Source organism: Lissotriton helveticus, chromosome 1_1 (genome assembly GCF_964261635.1).
Source record: "Lissotriton helveticus chromosome 1_1, aLisHel1.1, whole genome shotgun sequence".
Classification (NCBI taxonomy): Eukaryota; Metazoa; Chordata; class Amphibia; order Caudata; family Salamandridae; genus Lissotriton; species Lissotriton helveticus.
Genome location: NC_136057.1, coordinates 1,275,121,447 through 1,275,140,732, shown reverse-complemented (window position 1 = coordinate 1,275,140,732; position 19,286 = coordinate 1,275,121,447). Strand labels below are relative to the sequence as shown.

General features: G+C 46.0%; 1 protein-coding gene across 6 annotated transcripts in view; it reads left to right on the top strand.

The window, feature by feature from the left end:
- KMT2E (lysine methyltransferase 2E (inactive)) overlaps positions 1–19,286 on the top strand; it is a 2,078,550-nt gene that overhangs the window by 1,170,697 nt on the left and 888,567 nt on the right. For all 6 annotated transcript variants that reach the window (XM_078680502.1, XM_078680521.1, XM_078680476.1 and 3 more), the window contains one exon: positions 13,133–13,242. In XM_078680502.1, coding sequence (XP_078536628.1) covers positions 13,133–13,242 — 110 coding nt within the window. The remainder of the gene's footprint in view (positions 1–13,132; positions 13,243–19,286) is intronic.

Here is a 19,286-nt window from a genome sequence, read left to right as displayed (position 1 = left end):
GTGTTCCTAAGGAAACAATCGTTCCGTATGGTGACACTCCAAGAAATCCTGGGACTTTTGGAGGAAGGAGACTACATGACGTCCTTAGACCTACAGGACGCTTACTACCATATTCCTATCCTCAAAGGGCACAGGAAGTACCTCAGGTTTGCTGTAGCGGGGCAGCATTACCAATTTTGTGTCCTCCCGTTTGGCCTCAAATCTGCTCCACGGATATTTACCAAATGCCTCTCCCCTGTGGCAGCCTTCCTTCGTCAACAAGGACACCAGGTCTTCCCATACCTGGACGACTGGCTGGTAAAGGCACCATCTGCGACCGACGCAGCCAAATCCTCCAGTGCCTGTCTTGTTATTTTCCAACGCCTAGGTTTGACCCTCAACCACGAGAAGTCTGCACTGGAACCCAACAAGGTCATTACGTTTCATGGGGCGACTCTAGACACGGAACGCGTCAAAGCTTCAAGTCCCTCCTCGGCATGATGTCCTCATGTATCATGCTCGTTCCCCACTGCCGCCTCAAGATGCGCCCACTCCAGGAGGAGTTGACGAACCAATGGACACAAAGTACAGGATCATTCGAGGACCGCATACGAGTCACTCGAAAAATGGTCAACCACTTACAGTGGTGGAGATCGCTCAAACACCTGTCACAGGGATTGCCGTTCCTGCTTCCCGCAGAGCCACATGTGATAACAACGGACGCATCCCTAGAAGGCTGGGGAGCGGTCCTCCAAGAACTCCAGATCAATGGCAAGTGGACAGCACAGGAAACCCAGCTCCACATCAACCTATTGGAGTTAAGAGCGGTCTTCCTAGCTCTACAAGCCTTCCTGCCACTCATTCAAAACTCCCCAGTGCTCGTCAGGACTGACAACACCACGACGATGCACTACCTGAACAAGCAGGGGGGGACGAGATCGCTCTCACTATCTCGAGAATCACAAAGAGTCTGGAACTGGCTTCTGAAACATGGAATAACACTGAAAGCAGAGTACGTCCCGGGCAAGGACAATGTCTTGACGGACGCTCTGAGCAGACAGGGGTCTCCATCCCACGAATGGGAACTAGATATGGAAGTAATGGAACACATCTTCGCGGTATGGGGAACTCCGCGAATAGACCTCTTTGCCACGAGAGAGAACGCCAAATGCCCAAGCTTCGCAAGCAGGCATCACCACTCAGGAACCCTCGGAAATGCATTTTCCATCGCATGGCGCAACGTCTTTGCGTACGCCTTTCCGCCATTTCCACTGATACCCAGGGTTCTCAAGAGTCAAAGCTCATTCGACAAGAGCCATGTCCACGTCTGCGGCACTGTTTGCTGGAGTGCCGGTATTGGACATCTGCAGAGCGGCGACCTGGAAGTCCCCGCATACCTTCAACAGACACTATTGCTTGGACACTGAGCTGATGAAGGATGCAGCAGTGGGCCAAGCAGTGCTTCGCCATCTATTCCAGTGAGGTGAGCCTTCTGTCATCCCTCCATCCTTTACTGGTATGCACATTCTTTTACTAATATTTACATGACAATGCATTTTGGTGGTTTGCAGTCGCGTGATATGTATTATCTACAGACTCATATATGATGTTCCACCAACAATGTGCATAATATATTGCTTGCTACTCTGATTCAGGCATGTGAATCTATGAAAGACACCCAAATACTGTATAAGAAATGCGTTACTTACCTGTAACTGCAGTTATCCAGTATTAGTGTCTTTCATAGATTCACATGCACCCTCCCGCCTCCCCTGGAAGGACTCACCTATCTCTCTAACAAGTTTACGCCTACCTAGCTTGGTGCGTACGAAAATCTGAGAGACCTAGGTTCCTGACAGGAAGGTTCTAGAAGGAGGTAGTAGTTGATTGGTTGGCTTCTTTACTTTGGTCCTTTTTACAAAAGGACATAGATAGGCCACTAAGGTGGGACCCTTGGGCCTACTCTAGTTTGGTCCTTTTTACAAAAGGACGTAGATAGGCCACTAAGGTGGGATCCTTAGGCCTATTTTTCTCTATGTATGTCTATAGGACATTACTTTTTTATATACCGGAGGCTCCCGTCTCGACGACGGGGAATGATTCAGGCATGTGAATCTATGAAAGACACTAATACTGGATAACTGCAGTTACAGGTAAGTAACGCATTTCTTACCTCACAGTTAGCAAAGGCAGAGAAGACCCTCAAAACTCTATTCCAGATACTAAAATCTTTTACAAACCCTAAGGCATGTGATAATCCTGAGACCCCTTCCCAAGCTCTCTGTGATATTGCCCAATATTTCGCACAGAAAATAGATCTCATCTATGACAAGATCTCCCTCTCGGAGAGCCAGTAACCAGTTGCTCTGCCTCCTGATGTACCAGCATCTGCTAATGCTCAACTGCTAGAGCGCTTTCCTCCTATATCCGCCAATGAGGTGGAAGCCTTACTGCACACAGTAAAATCCGGCTCCCCCTTAGACGTCATCAAACAACTGTCCCCGCACATAGACACTATTTTCAACCTCTCTATAAGAGAGGGCTATCTTCTCTGGGAATGGAAGGTGGCACAGATCATCCCTATTCGGAAAAACTCCAAGGTCCCTATGGAAGAGCTCTCCAATCTCTGCCCCATCTCCCTACTACCTTACTTGAGCAAAGTATTGGAAAAATATATCAATAAACAGCTGACCAACCATGTTGAAAATACTGGCAGTTTGGATCCCTCCCAATCTGGTTTCAGGCCCAAATACAGCACGGAGTCTGCCCTGTTGGAGGTCACAGACAACATCAGGATGACCTTAAACAGTGGCCATTCAAGTATTCTCGTGCTGTTGGACCTCTCTGCCGCTTTCGACTCGGTATCCCACCAGATCTTGCCCAGGAGAGTGGACTAAGAGGGCCTGCTCTCCACTGGATGACGAGCTTCCTGTCCTACCATTCCCAGACTGTCAATCTTGGCCCTTTTCGGTCAAAACCGATGGAACTGACCAAGGGAGTTCCCCAGGGCTCATGTTTGAGCCCCCCGCAAATCCTGTGGCTTTACGCCCATTTCATATGTTGATGACACCCAGCTCCTCTTTTCATTTAACAAATCAGACTAATTTGTTCAGTCCACATTCTCTACGGAATGCAGCCATCGCGAATTGGATGAAGAGCAATTTTCTCCAACTAAACGATGGAAAGACGGAGATTATGCTTTTTGGAGACACACCATCGCTGTGGTCACCAGATTGGTGGCCTGTTTCTCTTGACTCACCCCCTGGCCCTAAAGCCCTTGTTAAAAACCTGGGCATCCACCTTGATCGCGCCCTGTTCTTAAAGGAGCATGCGGCTCGCACCGCTGGGGCCTGCTTCTATATGCTGGGCCTGTTATGCCGAGATTTTCCCCTCCTCCCGGATTCCACTTGTAAAACCCTTATTCAGGCTATGGTTAAGAGTCGGCTGGACTATTGCAACGCTCTCCTAATCTCAGCCAATGAGTCCTCATTCAGCAGATTGCAGGTGGTCCTGGAACACGGTAGCACGCCTCGTCACAAATGCCCCACCGAGAACTGCCTCCCCACCTTCTTCAACGTCTCCACTGGCTTCCTGTCTGCAAACGAGTGATTTTCAAAGTTTGCTGTATCGTACACAAGGCTTTGCATAACAAAGGTCCTCTCTACATCTCTTCGAAACTCAAGCCTTACGCTACTTCCAGGACCCTCAGGTCAGGAAACAAAGCGCTCCTCTTCGTACCCCGGATCAGGAAAACTAGGCTACGTGTGAAATCCTTTTCCTACCTCGCTCCCCTCCACTGGAACCAGCTCCCCATTCACCTTAGACAATGCTCCGACTATGTGCGCTTCAGGAAACTCCTCAAGACCACTCTATTTTAACATTTGCCATCAGATTGTCTAGCAGTAGAGTCCAAAGCGCTGAGATACCCCTTTGGGGGTGATTCAAGCGCTATATAAAACCTATTAATAAAAAAAAAGTAATTGTTTTTGTCCAACTGTCTTTGATTATGCCTCTGTCTTGCTTGGTATAGGCGTGGGGTTGGACTCTAAAATGACAAACTAATTGTGTTTACACACGTTGCTACTAAGGGTTCCATTTCTCAAAAGGGAAATTCAGGATAAAATCAATTAATGTTTTCAGTGTAATGAGGGCAGAGTAGTTTTACAGTCTTTAATATTGATTGCTTTCAAAGCTATGCTGCTGGGTGAGTTATCTGTCATAACAAATGGACTAAGGAAAGTAAATCTCCTTCAGACACAAAGGCTGGGAAAAGCACTAAAGGAGGTGGAAGTGTAAAAAATGGGCAGGCTGTCACACAGACTGCTGAAAAGGATAGCTGGGTTTAAGGGTCCGCACACGGCTATGGCTACCAATAGGGCATACTTGAGAAAAGGGCTTTCAAATTTGGTAATAAGGTAGAGAGGTCCTGTGGCATTGAGATAGTGTTGAGTACGGGCATGTGTCTTTAGTGGGATGGGTTAAAGTTGGAGAAGTTCAACTACTTTTATAGCTCTTTTCCTTTGGCAGAAACTTCCTCCTTTGTGGCCTATGCATGGTATAAGGACAAAGCATGGCTCCTACTTTTGACCCAGGAGCTTTAAAACTGAGCTTTGTGAGGCTATTATTTCCCTTATATTTAGCAGGGTGCTTGGCCCGGATGGTTTTACTGCTGTCTTTTTCAATACATTTGAATCTTTAACAATAAGCTAATTGGCCGCGCTCTACTTGTGTTAGGTGTGGTGATCTCCTGAATGAGAGAAGCTGATGTCACAGTCTGCTCAAGCCTGGCAAGGATGCACTACTATGTGCTTCTTACAGGGATATTCTACTCATTAATATTGATATACTAAATTCTTGCCTCTAGACTAGACCCTCTGATGCCGGAACTGGTACATCCAGACAAGTCAAGCTTTATTGGAAAAACACCAACACATTTCAGCATTATGAGAGTAATCCTCCTGGTTGTGAAAGCGAAGACAAAGAATGTACAAGCTGATGCTGTTAAACTCAGAAAAGCTGTTCTTCCAAGTGTACTGAGCTTATTGTATACATTCTTGCAAATGATAGATGTAGGTTCACAGTTTATGGATACGATCTTGGCTAATTATAGTTCCCCACTCGTAAGAATCATCCTGATTGATAGAGCTCAAATGAGTATGGAACTCCAACTGGTAACTCGATATGGGTGTCTCCTCTCACCACTGTTTACAATGTTCATTGAACAAGTTTTATGCTCTTTTCGGGAGGAAATGTGGTCAATTACATTTTTTCGGCCTTGATATACACAAATGATGCCGTTTCTGTAGACAGATTTCTATTGATAGTGGGCTCCCTGTAGAACTCATTTTTATAACAGGTTCATCATTTGTATGTTTTTGAGACCATGTTAGGATTAAAAATGAAAATAGGAAAATTGGATATTTTGAATTTGACTTTGCAACTTAGAACAGTAGTTCATTGAAAGACACAAGCACATTCTAAATGGGCAGATTTGAATATATAACATAGCTGGGGATTATGATAAGCAAGAACCAGATTGTATTTGTACTGAATGGGGCGTCTACATTCTATCAATATGAACATTCAGTCAAGGGTCCTTTATTCTTCCAGGCACTTCTATTTCTTTTCTGCTCATTTTACAATAATCAGTTTTGAAATTGGTCTGTAAGACAATGGAAATATGCTTATTCTAGACTTTCACTATAATTACTACAAAAGCAGAGATATTTAGGGGGTCTATCCATCCCAAATGTTCACCTGTATTATACAGCATGGCTGATAACAGTAGTGATACAATGGTCCAAAAGGTCATGAGATAAACATTGGGTTTATTTTGACGGGGCAATAATAGGTAGGTGCCTGTGCAATACCTTTTGGATGTACAGACCACATTCTCCAATATTGGATCTTTCATAGTTCACATGTTTTAATTTTTTCTCGTCATTGATAGTCTCACAATACTTACAATAAGTTGTGTGTAGCAAGTTTAATGTAACATCATGTCTACTTATTTCTAACCGGAAAACAATATGTTTGAGGCATATGAGCTGCAGATCCTACACTTTGCATTAGATCGCCACCTGGTGTTGGGCTCGGATGATTGCATGTTGTTGTCGTCTTGGAAGAAGTCTTTGTAGTCACGAGATAGGTGACTCCTCCCATGGACGATGGTGCGCATAGGCATCGGCTCCATCCTTAGATTGTTTTTTTCCGCCACTGGGTTCGGATGCAACTTTTCCGCTCCTAAATCTACTTTCCAAGGACTTCGACGCGCAAAACTTTATAAAACAACTTTCGACATCAATATCCATAGATTCGACTCCATCAGTTCGATTCTGGTCGTCGACGTGGGCCATTGGGCCTACCCACGTGGTGAGGCCTACAACTCATGGAAAGAAGGGCATTAAAAAAATGCCCCATGTGTGGAGCAAACTTTCCACGCAGCGACCATCACGAGGTGTGTAACGTGTGCTTATCACCAGAACACCACGAGTCGAGCTGCACAGCTTGTGCGTCCTTTCGATCCAAGAAGACCATTCGAGATCGGAGGGCCCATCGACACAACATGCAGAGATCAGCTCCGGAACCAGTGGATATCTTCGACGAAGGTCCATGTGTCCCCGAGGAAGATTCCGATGATCTCCAGATCGTATCTGAGGCAGACTACTCCGATGACTCAATACCATCAGGTCAACGCGTGAGTACGACTGCCCCTACTCCAGCCCCTAAACCAAAGGCAAAGGTCAAAACTCTGCCTTCGAGGCCCATCGAGACCGAAACATTGCTTCAAAAGCCCCGCCATCGAGCCCGGCTTCGAAGAAAATATTAAAGCCTCCCGGTAGCTCCATATCGAGCAAACCGCACGTGCCGATACTACTAGCTCCCTCGGCACCAAAACCGAAAGTCCCGGCTCCGAAAAACCATCGACTCCTAAGAATAAAACGGCTCCGAAACGAATGAAGCCTGTTTCCGAAGCTTCCAAGCTAACCAAGACAGCTTCCAGCCCTAAATCTTCGGTGCCGAAACCAACAAAGCCTGCTTCCGATTCCTCCAAGCCCTCGAACCAGGCCTCGACTCCGAAAACATTACCTTCGGTGCCGAAAACTACGCCAAATGATTCTACAACAACTCCTAAGGCTAAAGGCCAGCAGAAACCAGGCCTGGAGCCGAAAAAATCGGCGCCGAAAGCGATTCCTGAAGAAGAGCTTTTTCGACCTGATCCTTTGCAAAAAAGGATATACATAGATCCAAAAACAGGACATGTTTCCACTATGCCACATAGAAAGAGGAAGCTAGATACAGCACCTTCTACTCCAGTGCCTGTCAAGAAGAAGGACTCTGCTACATCACCTATGCACCCTTCTTCTCCTGTACCTCCTCTTTCACCTCCTATTCCTTTTAGCATTTCACCTCAAAGTTCACCTGCTCATTCACCACAACATTCTCCACCTCAATCTTCACCTCCACAAACACCTCCTCTGAATGATGATGAGTATAACATAGGGGATGGGGGAGCCCCAGATGAGCCCTTTCCATACCCTAGTGATGCACCAGACTGGGAACTCCAAACCCACAAGATGTACCAGATATCCCTGACCTACATACATATCCATCCAAACCATCTCCTGAAGATAATATTGGGTTTGGACATCTACTCAATAGGGCTGCCATCTATCATAATGTAACAATGCACTCCGATGCGGCAGAAGATTTTATGTTAGACATTTTTGAATACAAACAAAAGTCTGATCAGATATTACCCATGATTAAAGGGGTCACTAGGCATGCCCCAGAAGTGTTTAAAGATCCTGTACGAGCTAGGATCATAAACCCAAGAATAGAAAAAAAGTACAGGTCCGCTCCTGGGGATCCTGCTTACATTAAAGGACAGCTACCCTTAGATTCCCTCGTCGTGTCAAATGCTAGAAAAAGAGCAAATTCACAGGCATCAGGTGAGGCACCACCTCCTGATAAGGAATCAAAAATAGATGCTTCAGGCAAAAGGATAGCTGCACAAGCTAGCAATACATGGCGTATAGCTAGCACACAAGCACTCCTTGCAAGATACGACAGGGCTCATTATGACCAGTTAGAAACTCTTTTACAACATCTACCTGACCAATATAAGGCACAGGCAAATGACCTTATACAAGAGTGTAAAATAATTTCAAATACCTCAATCAAGTGCGCTCTTGATATAGCAGACACTGCATCTAGAGCAATAAACACTAGTGTCCTCCTTAGAAGACATGCGTGGCTATGCATTTCAGGGTTTAAGCAGGAGGTGCAAACAACCATCTTAAATCAACCATTCAACAACAATTGTTTGGTCCAGAGGTAGACGTAGCACTTGAGAAAATGAAAAAAAAGACACTGATACAGCAAAATCTATGGTAGCTCTGCAGTCCACTCAAGCAAGAGGCTCTTTTCGTCGCTCCTTTTACAGAGGAGGCTCCAAACAAACTGGAGCAGACAATTCAACTTCCTTTAAAAACAGTACACAAACATCCTCCAATAGACGATATTTTAGAGGATGCTACAGGGAAGAGGTCGAGGTAATAACAACAATTGATCCTCTTCCACCACTAAATAGTGACTTCCTTTAGCTCCCCCAACAGCATCCCACTCTGTAGGGGGAGATTAACACAGTTCTTACCTGTCTGGAATTCCATCACAACAGACAAGTAGGTAAGACAGATTATCCAGTATGGTTACTGCCTAGAGCTTACGGCTACCCCTCCAAATATACCACCCAGACAGTGTCCAATGTCCACAGAACATCTAACGCTGCTCCAACAAGAGGTTCTGTCATTGCTGCAAAAAGATGCAATAGTTAGTTCCATTGCAACATCAAGGAACAGGAGTCTACTCACTCTACTTCCTAATACCCAAAAAGGATGGGACACTAAGACCAATTCTAGATTTAAGGCCTCTCAATCTGTATATACACTCAGATCATTTTCACATGATCACTTTACAACAAGTGCTCCCATTGTTGCAACAAGGCGATTTCCTCACTACACTAGACCTCAAAGACGTCTACTTTCACATTCCCATACATCCTTCTCACATGAAGTATCTCAGGTTTGTGCTAGAAGGACAACACTATCAGTTCAAAGTCCTTCCATTCGGGGTCACAACTGCAACACGAGTGTTCACAAAGTGCCTAGCAGTAGTAGCAGCACATCTCAAAAGACAACATATCCATGTCTTCCTATACTTAGACGATTGGCTCATAAAAGCCAAGTCATTCAACCAGTGTGTTCAACACGCATCTCAAACAATTCATACACTGTACAACTTGGGGTTTACAATAAACTACACCAAGTCACATCTACAGCCCTCTGATGTACATCAATACCTAGGGGCTACCATAAACACAAATACAGCTCTAGCTTATCCCAGTCCAGCCAGGATACAGAGCATTTAAGCCTTAGTCACAAGGTTTCTTAACCAACACTCTCTCCCAGCCAGAGTGTTCATGCACTTATTAGGCATGATGGCATCTTGCATTTTTATTGTACCATATGCAAGACTGCAAATGCGCCCATTGCAGGAATGTCTAGCATATCAGTGGAATCAGGCACAAGGACAATTGACAAATCTGTAGTTGGTGGACAGCCGCACACATCGCTCTCTGCAGTGGTGGAACACCAAAAACGTGTCCATAGGGCGGCCGTTCCTCGCGCCTGTTCCACAGATAGTACTGACAACAGACGCATCCCTGACAGGATGGGGTGCACATCTGCTCCACCACAACTCAGGGAAGATGGACCGCTCAACAAAAGGTGCTTCACATCAATCACCTAGAGTTGCTGGCGATTTTACTAGCACTAAAGTCCTTCCAAGTGCACATACAGAACAAAGCTGTCTTAATCCGGACAGACAACATGACAGCCATGTACTACATACAAAAACAAGGAGGCACACATTCCCTGCAGCTGTTACAGCTTGCACAAAACATTTGCAGATGGGCCATTCCACAAAAGATATATCTGCTTGCAAAACACCTTCCAGGAGTTCACAATCAGATAGCAGATCTGTTAAGTCGACAGACACAACAGATTCACGAATGGGAACTACATCTGCAAGTTCTTCAACCTTTCTTTACAAGTGTGGTCGTCCAGACATAGACCTGATTGCCACACACGAAAACGCAAAATGCCCAACATTCACCACCAGGTTTCCACACCCGCTGTCCAAGGGCAATGCAATATGGATGACCTGGTCAGGCAGATTTGCGTACGCTTTTTCGCCAATCCCAGTAATACCACTAGTAGTACGCAAGCTCAGACAACGGTCTCTCAAACTGAATCCGGTAGCTCCCACATGGGCACGCCAACCGTGGTTCACCACACTACTGGAACTCTCTCTAGTTTCACACCAAAGCCTGTCTGACACCATCCATGCTAACGCAGAACCATGGAGACATCCGGTATCCAGATCCAAGTCAACTGAATCTGGCGATCTGGCTCCTGAAGTCTTAGAGTTTGGTTACCTTAACCTGCCACCAGACTGTATGAATATCATTAAAGAAGCCAGAAGACCTACTACTAGAGCTTGCTATGCTGCTAAATGGAAGAGATTTGTCATTTACTGCACTAATAATCAAATTGATCCTTTAGATGCTACCATCCAAAATATTATCTGTTACCTTCTCCATTTACAAAGATGTAATCTAGCATATTCATCTATACTTTTACATCTTGCAGCCATTGTGGCATATCTACAAAACAGACAACATATGTAGTTGTTTAGAGTACCGGCAATAAAAGCCTTTATGGAAAGATTGAAAAGAATCATTCCTCCCAGGTTACCACCCTCTCCAGTGTGGAACCTAAACATTGTTCTTACCAGGCTCATGGGGCCCCCTTTTGAACATTTACATAAGTGTGAACTGCAATTACTCACATGGGAAAACAGCTTTACTTATTGCTATTACCTCTCTTAGGAGAGTTAGTGAGATTCAGTCTTTCACTATACAAGAACCATTTTTACAATTACACCGTAACAAGGTGGTTCTAAGGATTAATCCTAAATTCCTTCCTAAAGTAATTACTCCTTTTCACCTAAACCAATCAAAACCCAGACTCTGTAGCAGAGAGAGCTCTACACACACTAGATGTAAAAAGAGCTCTTCTCTATTATATAGATAGGACCAAATCCTTTCACAAAACAAAGCAACTATTTGTAGCTTTCTCTCCACCACATAAAGGCAACCCCATTTCTAAATCAGGAATTGCAAGGTGGATTGTTAAATGTATACAAATATGCTATCACAAGGCAAAACGCACATTAACAGTTCCTCCTAGAGCGCACTCCACACACAAACTAGGAGCCTCCATGGCTTTCTATGGGAACATTCCCCTAGAAGACATCTGCAAGGCAGCAACATGGTCTACAATACACACCTTCACTAAACACTATTGTGTTGATGTGCAAGCTAAGCAGCAAGCTGCAGTAGGCCAAACTGTCCTCAAAACTCTCTTTCAAACTACTGCAACGGATACAGGTGACCACCGCTAGGGGAGGCACTGCTGCACAATCGATGGAAAGTGTAGGATCTGCAGCTCATATGCCTCGAACGGAAAATGCTACTTACCAGTATGCATCTGTTCTTGGCATGTAGAGCTGCAGATTTCTACACACCCTCCCGCCTCCCCGGGACCTGTATCTGTTCCAGTTTTTATCTTAATTAGATATACACGCATGGACATCCCTTCTTTATCTCTACTAACGCCATCATTTCCCATCATGGCGAAAAACAATCTAAGGATGGAGCCGATGCACATGCGCACTATCGTCCAAGGGAGTAGTCACCTATCTCGTGATTACAAAGACTTCTTCCAAGATGACAACAACATGCAATCATCCGAGCCCAACACCAGGTGGCGATCTAATGCAAAGTGTAGGAATCTGCAGCTCTACATGCCAAGAACAGATGCATACTGGTAAGTAGCATTTGCCATTAGAAGGTTCTAAGAAGGGCCTATTTAGGCCGTTCAGATCTTGTGGAAATCTCAAGATTTCTGAGAATCCTCAGAAGGAATACTTCATCCCTACCATAAACTTAAAAACAGCAAGCACCAACATTCTTTTGAGCACAAATATTGAAAGACAGAGAAGCCAGACATCTCCTCTGGTTACAGCAAAAGAAGGCTATGGAAAACACTGTATCTGGGGCTAAGGTAGAAGAAAAAACATCTTCCCTCAATAAGAGGGGCAAGACATGAGGAAAAAGTCTCCTCTGAAGAACACTCAAAGAAAACTAAGCATCCTGAAAAGACCTTAGAGGTTGAAGAACCTCTGAAAAAGATGGACTCTTCCTCTCCTTCTAACAAAAGATAATCTAAGACAATGTCTGAGCCTTCAATTCCCTCATTGAGTGAATATTCTTCAGAGAAAAACCAAAGTATTGATTGACCCGTCATCAACAAAACACGCGTTGATGAAAAAACTGTAGAGGAGGCCATCTGCGATAACTACGGCTACCACTACCTTGACAATGACAGCTTCTTTATCACCAAAATCATCTACAGAGACAACATCATTTGTTGACCATACCATAGATGAGTGCAATACTGTTGACAATGGTAATTTTGTTTTCAAAATAGTCATCGCAACCATACACATTCTTCAAACACATAGATTCATCGTCTATGATATTCGCGACAGTACAGTTGAAAGGCCCATCGACGGTGCAACATGATATAATACAAATCACTGAAGAAGGGAATCCAATCTATGTCTGTCTAGATCAGATGGCACAAAGTAATGTTTATCCTCTTTCACCAGCCCAGCTACTAGAAGTTTAGGAATCAGATGATGAAGGCTCTTGTGATGTTTTAGTGTCCTCCAGAAACCAATCATGTGAAGGGAGCGGTTGGTTGCGTTTTTCAAGGCTACTTTATGAATTATGTAATTCCTTTAGTCGGCTCCTACGTTCCTGCAACATATATATATTTTTTTTGTTTAGTTTTATTAATGTTTGGACCATTTGATGTTTTGTATGTTATTTAGAGTATTCATACAGTCATGTGGAAACTGCATTAGAAAAGTGAAGAGAAAGTTATTTCCAAACTAGTATTTGCTTATTAAGAGTTCAAATGATCTATGTGTAGAAAAATACATAAATTCTCCTTATTGGTTTTAGGTACGACATGTAATTGAAGACACGACCATCCATCTTTATATTTACTCCATATTGAGTATTCCAAAGGGGACAGAAATTACAATTGCATTTGACTTTGATTATGGAAATTGGTAAGTTTAAAAAAAAAATATCTTATAACGTGTTTCTATAGCGACAAAATACAAGTTAATTACCAGTTTAGTTGCATATATATTGCCACCTAGTTATTAATCAATATGTGTGAAAGATTTTTTTCTGTATTATTTTTTCCATTCAACTAATGAGGAAATAGAGGTGGAAGTAGATGGACATTAGCACTTTCAACAAAGTGCAGTGGAGTGGAGTTAGTCTGTCAGCTGAATAATGACTATTGAAAGAGTTTGACCATTTTGCTGTCACATCATCGTTGCCAATCCTAGTTATTTAACATGGGATCTTCATTAATATTCATAATCCCTAAATGTCTATGCCTATGTTTGGAGAAAACACTTTCTGCTAAATAGAAAAAAGTGAACTGTCTAAAGACAATAATATATATTTTTTAAACACTTTAATAAAAACACAAAAAATTGAAAAACATATATATATATATTATTATTTTTTTAAACGCGTACAACAGTGCCGACCAAACCATTTTTCTCACTTTTCAAAGTTAAAAAATTAAATTATACTGTTTCCTTAAGCCTAGGGATAGATTTATAGAAAATACTGCACTGTTGCTTTATGGCATCATTGAGCTTCACAGCCTTAGAAAGCAATAATGCAGCAGCTGGTCTTTGATAATTTTCCACGCTCTGACAATCAGATTCCTGAACACAGGACTTTGCCTTCCAGCTATTTTTTTCACAGAAATTAATTTGTATGAACGAACCTTTGAACACTTGGCATGATAATATCAATCTTATTTTCTGAAAGATTGGTGATGAAATACATTAGTTTTCTCAAAATATTTTCTGAAACAATTTTCTGAAGCTTTGTGTTCTATTTCTAATAGATACTTCTTAGTGCTGATGCCTCATCATTAAATTTTTATAAGGTCTTAAGGGAGGACATTTTATAATGAATCGTCCTACTTGAAAGTGTTGCAGTCTTAACTGAGGATCATTCTGCATCTACGAAAAATGCCAGTGTGGGTTAATGTAGGCACCACACACAGTGTTTTTTTTACACAATGTTTGCTTAAAAAAGCATAGGGGACTATTCACAAAGTTAAACTTACACATGAGTAAATGTACATGTTCACTTTTACACTTTTGAATAACTTATTATGACTTTCGGCTATTCACCATGAGTCTAATGTTGCTCAGATGTGTAGACTTGGTAAATAAGTGAAGTTTATTTCAGTTACTGAAAACATAACATTATCAAAGTGCATAGTTAATAAAGTACTCTCTGTATCAGTGGACTGTTCCAGGTAGTCAATGGCTAAATGGTAAAAGACACCCCTGATTCCCACTCCTCCTAAACTGCATGTGGCCTTTTACACTGTTGACCATCAGTCCCCATTGGCATACTTGTATCTGAAAGAGACAATTAGTTATGAATTCCTCACCTTAGAATCACCCCCAGGCGTCAGACTGGATCCTGAGAATTTTTTCCTCAGCCGTACCTCTCTGCGTCGATAGGTGGCATCGGTCGACTCGGTGCTCGTTGTTGGCATCGTGGTCACTGGAATGAGGTCACGGTATCTACTTAGAGCGCCCTCGCGTGCTGACGTCAGTTCTTTTTTTTTTTCTGCACCAGCAAGTGCAGATGTGGAGAGAGCAGTCCCTCGGGTCACTTTTTAGCTCCGTTTTGCGACTTTTGTCTCCACCTTTTTTGAGTCGACCAACTCCAGGTGCCGGGAGGGATGTCACATCGAACCGGCTTCAAGGCTTGTTATTCCTATCGCAAATTGATGTTGGTCACAGTCCCGCACCTCGTATGCCTTTTGGTGCTTGCAGCGCGACCACGACCCAAAGTCGTGCTCCGACTGCCAGGGCCATAAACCTGAAATCTTTGTGGGAGCGGTCTCGAAACCTCCTCGAGGCCCGCAAGTTCACTTGGCGCCGTTCAACCTCCCGGTCGAGAGGGAGGTCGCGGGATCGGTTGCGGAGCCACCTCTCGTCATCGAAGTCTTCGTCTTTGGGTAAGTTGAAGCACAGGAAAAAGGCGAAGAAGCATCGTCGCTCTTCACGTTCTCGTCGGCCGATGCAGGAAGCGGAAGGTAGTCGTCCGGCTCCGCCCGCGGAGCCTGTTGGGACTTCCCTCCTTTTCCAGGAGCAGGAGCACCCAGCTTCCCAGTTTTTATGAAGGCTTGCAGTCTGACTCCACTGGCAAGCCCTTGGGCCCTCGGGCTCATTTGGGGGTTCTAGGCCTTCGATGCAGGCGGCTTCGGTGCTGCAGGGGCCCCAAGGATCCGGGCCTGGATCCGGATCGGCGCCGGTGGACCTCGGGACACCTCCTCCAGCGCCGAATCCAGTGACCACACTCCCGCCACCTCGGACATCGGTTGTGTCCCCAGCCGGTGTCGGCCGCGGCCTCCCCCTATATGACACAGAGCCGGACCGACATCCACCAGTACTTTTGTACCCCTGTTCTCCCTTGATATTTCCTACTGCCCTGAGTGGCTACTATGAGATGGTGAAGAGGACTGGGAGGGGTCTTTGGACCCTCTTGCAGACTAGTTAGAGGAACCGGAGTGGAGAGAGGAATGGCTAATGGCAGGGGTCTGGACACCTTCCCAGATCTTGGTATGCTTTCTCCCCTACCGTGGCTACGGAGGAGAGTGCTTCATAGGCAGTGGTGTTGTGTAGGGTGGCCGAGGCCCTCAACCTCGAGATGCCTACGGTGGCGGTCAGGACGAATCTCCTGACGGAGGTGCTTCAACCGGCAGCGGCCTCTTCAGAGCCCCTGCTGCCTTTCAATAAAGCCCTTACTGACATCCTTTTGGGCTCCTGTCCCCGGCCCAACACAGGGGCTCCTGTAGATAGCTTGAGTGCCCGACGCCACTGCCTGGCTCTGGGTGACCCCTCTTTCCTCTCCCAACACCCCACCCCTGAGAGCTTGGTAGTCCAGCACCTACGATTAAAGGCACATTCCCTAACACACCACCTGATAGGTAATCCAAAAAGCTGTACCTTCTTGGGAAGAAGATGTTTTCTTACTCCAGCTTAGGACTGTGGTCGGTGAACACAACATGTCTGTTGGGCCGTTACATCCACTCTGTGTGGGATACTGTAGCGCAGGTGCTTCCACAGTGCCGGGAGGAGGCCCGGGCCGTTCTCTCCTGTGCAGTCGCAGAGGGGAGAGACCCAGCCAAGTTCACCATAAGATGTGGACTGGACGCCGCGACTCTCTAGGGAGGACAAGTATAACTTCGGTAGCTCTTTGACGCTACACCTGGCTGGGGTCGACTGGTTTTTCTGCGGATGTCCAAGCTACCTTGCTGGACATGCCTTTTGATGGCCGTCGCCTGTTTGGCGACAAAGCGTACAACGCTCTAGAACGCTTAAAGGACTCCCGGGCTAAGGAAGTCTGCTTTTAGCCCCTTTCGTGGCTATGGAAGGGGTGTCCTGCCACATCCCACCCAGGGCCACAGGCTGGCGCAAGCTGTCCAGCTCATGCGTGGCCGGGGACGTGGGGCCCACCGTCGTGGGTCAGGGGCCAGCGAGCAGGCCAGTCTACCAGCACCCTTCTGCAGCAGCCTCCAAATCCTCCTAGTCTGACTTTTCAGGGCCACCAATCTTCTGTGGGCGGCAGGATTCGCCATCACCTCCCCCACTGGCGCACCATTACATCGGACAGGTGGGTTTTGCAGATAGTCCGAAGGGGCTACTCCTTCCTCGTCGAGACTACCCTTTCATCCATGCCACCGCAATACCATCGCATGTCAGAGGATCATTTGACCCTTCTCCAACAGGAAGTTAGGGTTCTCTTGGCCGAGGGGGCGATTGAGCGACTTCCTGCTCAAGAAGTAGGTTGTGGTTCCTATTCCCACTACTTTCTGGTGTCCAAGAAGGACAAAGGCCTGCATCCTATCTTGGATCTCAGGAACGTCAACTGCTTCTTCCGGAAGGAGAAGTTCAAAATGTTGGCACTGGCTCAGGTCCATTCTGCTCTCAATCCTGGAGACTGGATGGTAGCGTTGGACTTGCAGGACGCTTATTTTCACCTCCCCGTCCTGCTGGCCTACCGGCGTTACCTGTGGTTTACGGTAGGCCACAAGCACTTTCAGTTTATTGTGCTCCCCTTTGTCCTTACCAGCGCCCCACGGGTGTTCGCAAAAGTGACGGCGGTGGTCACAGCTCATCTGCTCAGATCAGGGGGTTCTGATCTTCCCATAGCTCGACGACTGGCTGGCCCCAGGCAGTTGTCTCTCGCCTCCAGACTACGGCGGACCTCCTGCATTCGCTGCGGTTCCCTATTAACGTGCCGAAGTCACATCTGACTCCCTCTCAGAAGCTCCTTTTCATCGGAGCAGTTCTGGACACGACGCAGTTTCGGGCTTATCCTCCCGGGCAGGGAGTCCGGGATATTCGGGCTATGATTCCTATCTTTCAGCCTCTATCCTGGGTTTCGGTCAGAATGACCCTGAGGCTGGTAGGGCTCATGGCCTCTTGAATCCTGCTGGTAGATCATGCCAGGTGATCTATGCGACTCTGCAGTGGGACCAAAAGTTCCAAAAGTTCCAGTGGGCATTACATGAACGGCATATCCCTCTCCCTTCCCCAACCCGAGTTCACAGTGGTGAGTGATGCATCACTTCTATGGTGGGGCGGCCACGTGGGGGAGGCAGAGATCAGAGGCCTCTGGTCTCCAGCTGAGTCTGGGCTCCACATCAACCTTCTGGAGCTGCGGGTGATATGCCTTGAACTAAAAGCATTCCTCCCCTCTGTCTGGAGGAGAGTAGTGCGGGTATTCACGGACAACACCACCGCCATGTGGTACTGCAACAAACAGGGCGGGTGGGGTTGTGGACCCTATTTCAAGAGGTTCTCTGTCTCTGGACATGGCTGGAACATCAGGGCATATCCCTGGTGGTTCAATACCTTGCAGGTTCACTGAACGCCAGCGCGGACGAACTCAGACGCAGGTGCATGATGGATCATGAATGGCGCCTTCACACGGAGATGGTGCAAGGTCTCTTTCTGCAGTGGGAAGAGCCTTGGTTACATCTATTCGCCAACAAAGAGAACGCGAAATGTCAGCAATTCTGCGCATTTGAATTTCTACGGCAGCACTTGCTAGACAAAGCTTTTCATCGCTAGTGGAGTTGTGGTCTTCTAGACGCCTTTCCGCCTATACCACTTCTGCCCAGAGTGCTGAAGATCAAGCATGACCGGGCCCAAGTCATTCTTGTGGCTTCAGATTGGGCACCAAGCGTCCCAAGCTCTTGAACATGGCCATCGATCCTCCAATCAGACTGCCTCTTCAGGAGGATCTTCTGTCGAAGCAACAGGGGAGGGTCCTCCACCCAAACCTGTCCAGCTTCCACCTCCTTGCGTGGAGAATAAGTGGCGACAGTTGACAGCCTTTGACCTTCCTCCCGAAGTCTGTGATGTTATCTTGGCAGCCAGGCGTCCCTCCACTAAAACGGCATACGCCTACAGATGGAACAAATTTGTAGCATGGTGCGCAGCAAAGGCTGTGGATCCCCTTTCTGCCCCTCTCTCTGAGGTTCTCTTGTTCCTCCTTTCTTTGGCCCAGCATTGCTCCGCTCTGGGCACTATTGAGGGCTATCTCTCAGCCATTTCAGCCTTCCTTAGGTTTTCTGATCAGCCTTCTCTTTTCATGTCCCCTGTTGTAAATCGCTTTCTTAAGGGCATTACTCATCTTTTTCCTCCTGTTTTCTTCGTAATGCCTCAGTGGGAATTGAACTTACTTATCTTATATGCGCTCCCTTTGAGTCGCTACATATCTGTCCTCTCAGACTTCCCACTTTAAATTCTGTCTTTCTGGTTGCCATCACCTCTGCCACCAAGGTGAGTGAGCCCCAAGTTCTTTCTTCAAAGCCTCCTTTTCTGGTGGTTCATCCGGACAAGGTTGTCCTACGAACTTGACCCTTTTTTCTTCCCAAAGTGGTTACTTCTTTCCACATCCGGAGTTTAGCGGTTCCTCTGGCCTGTTTTTGGTACAGGCCTTCAGGACGCCTTTTGCGTCTGGAACAGTGTGTCGATGCCTGCTGGTTTCAAAT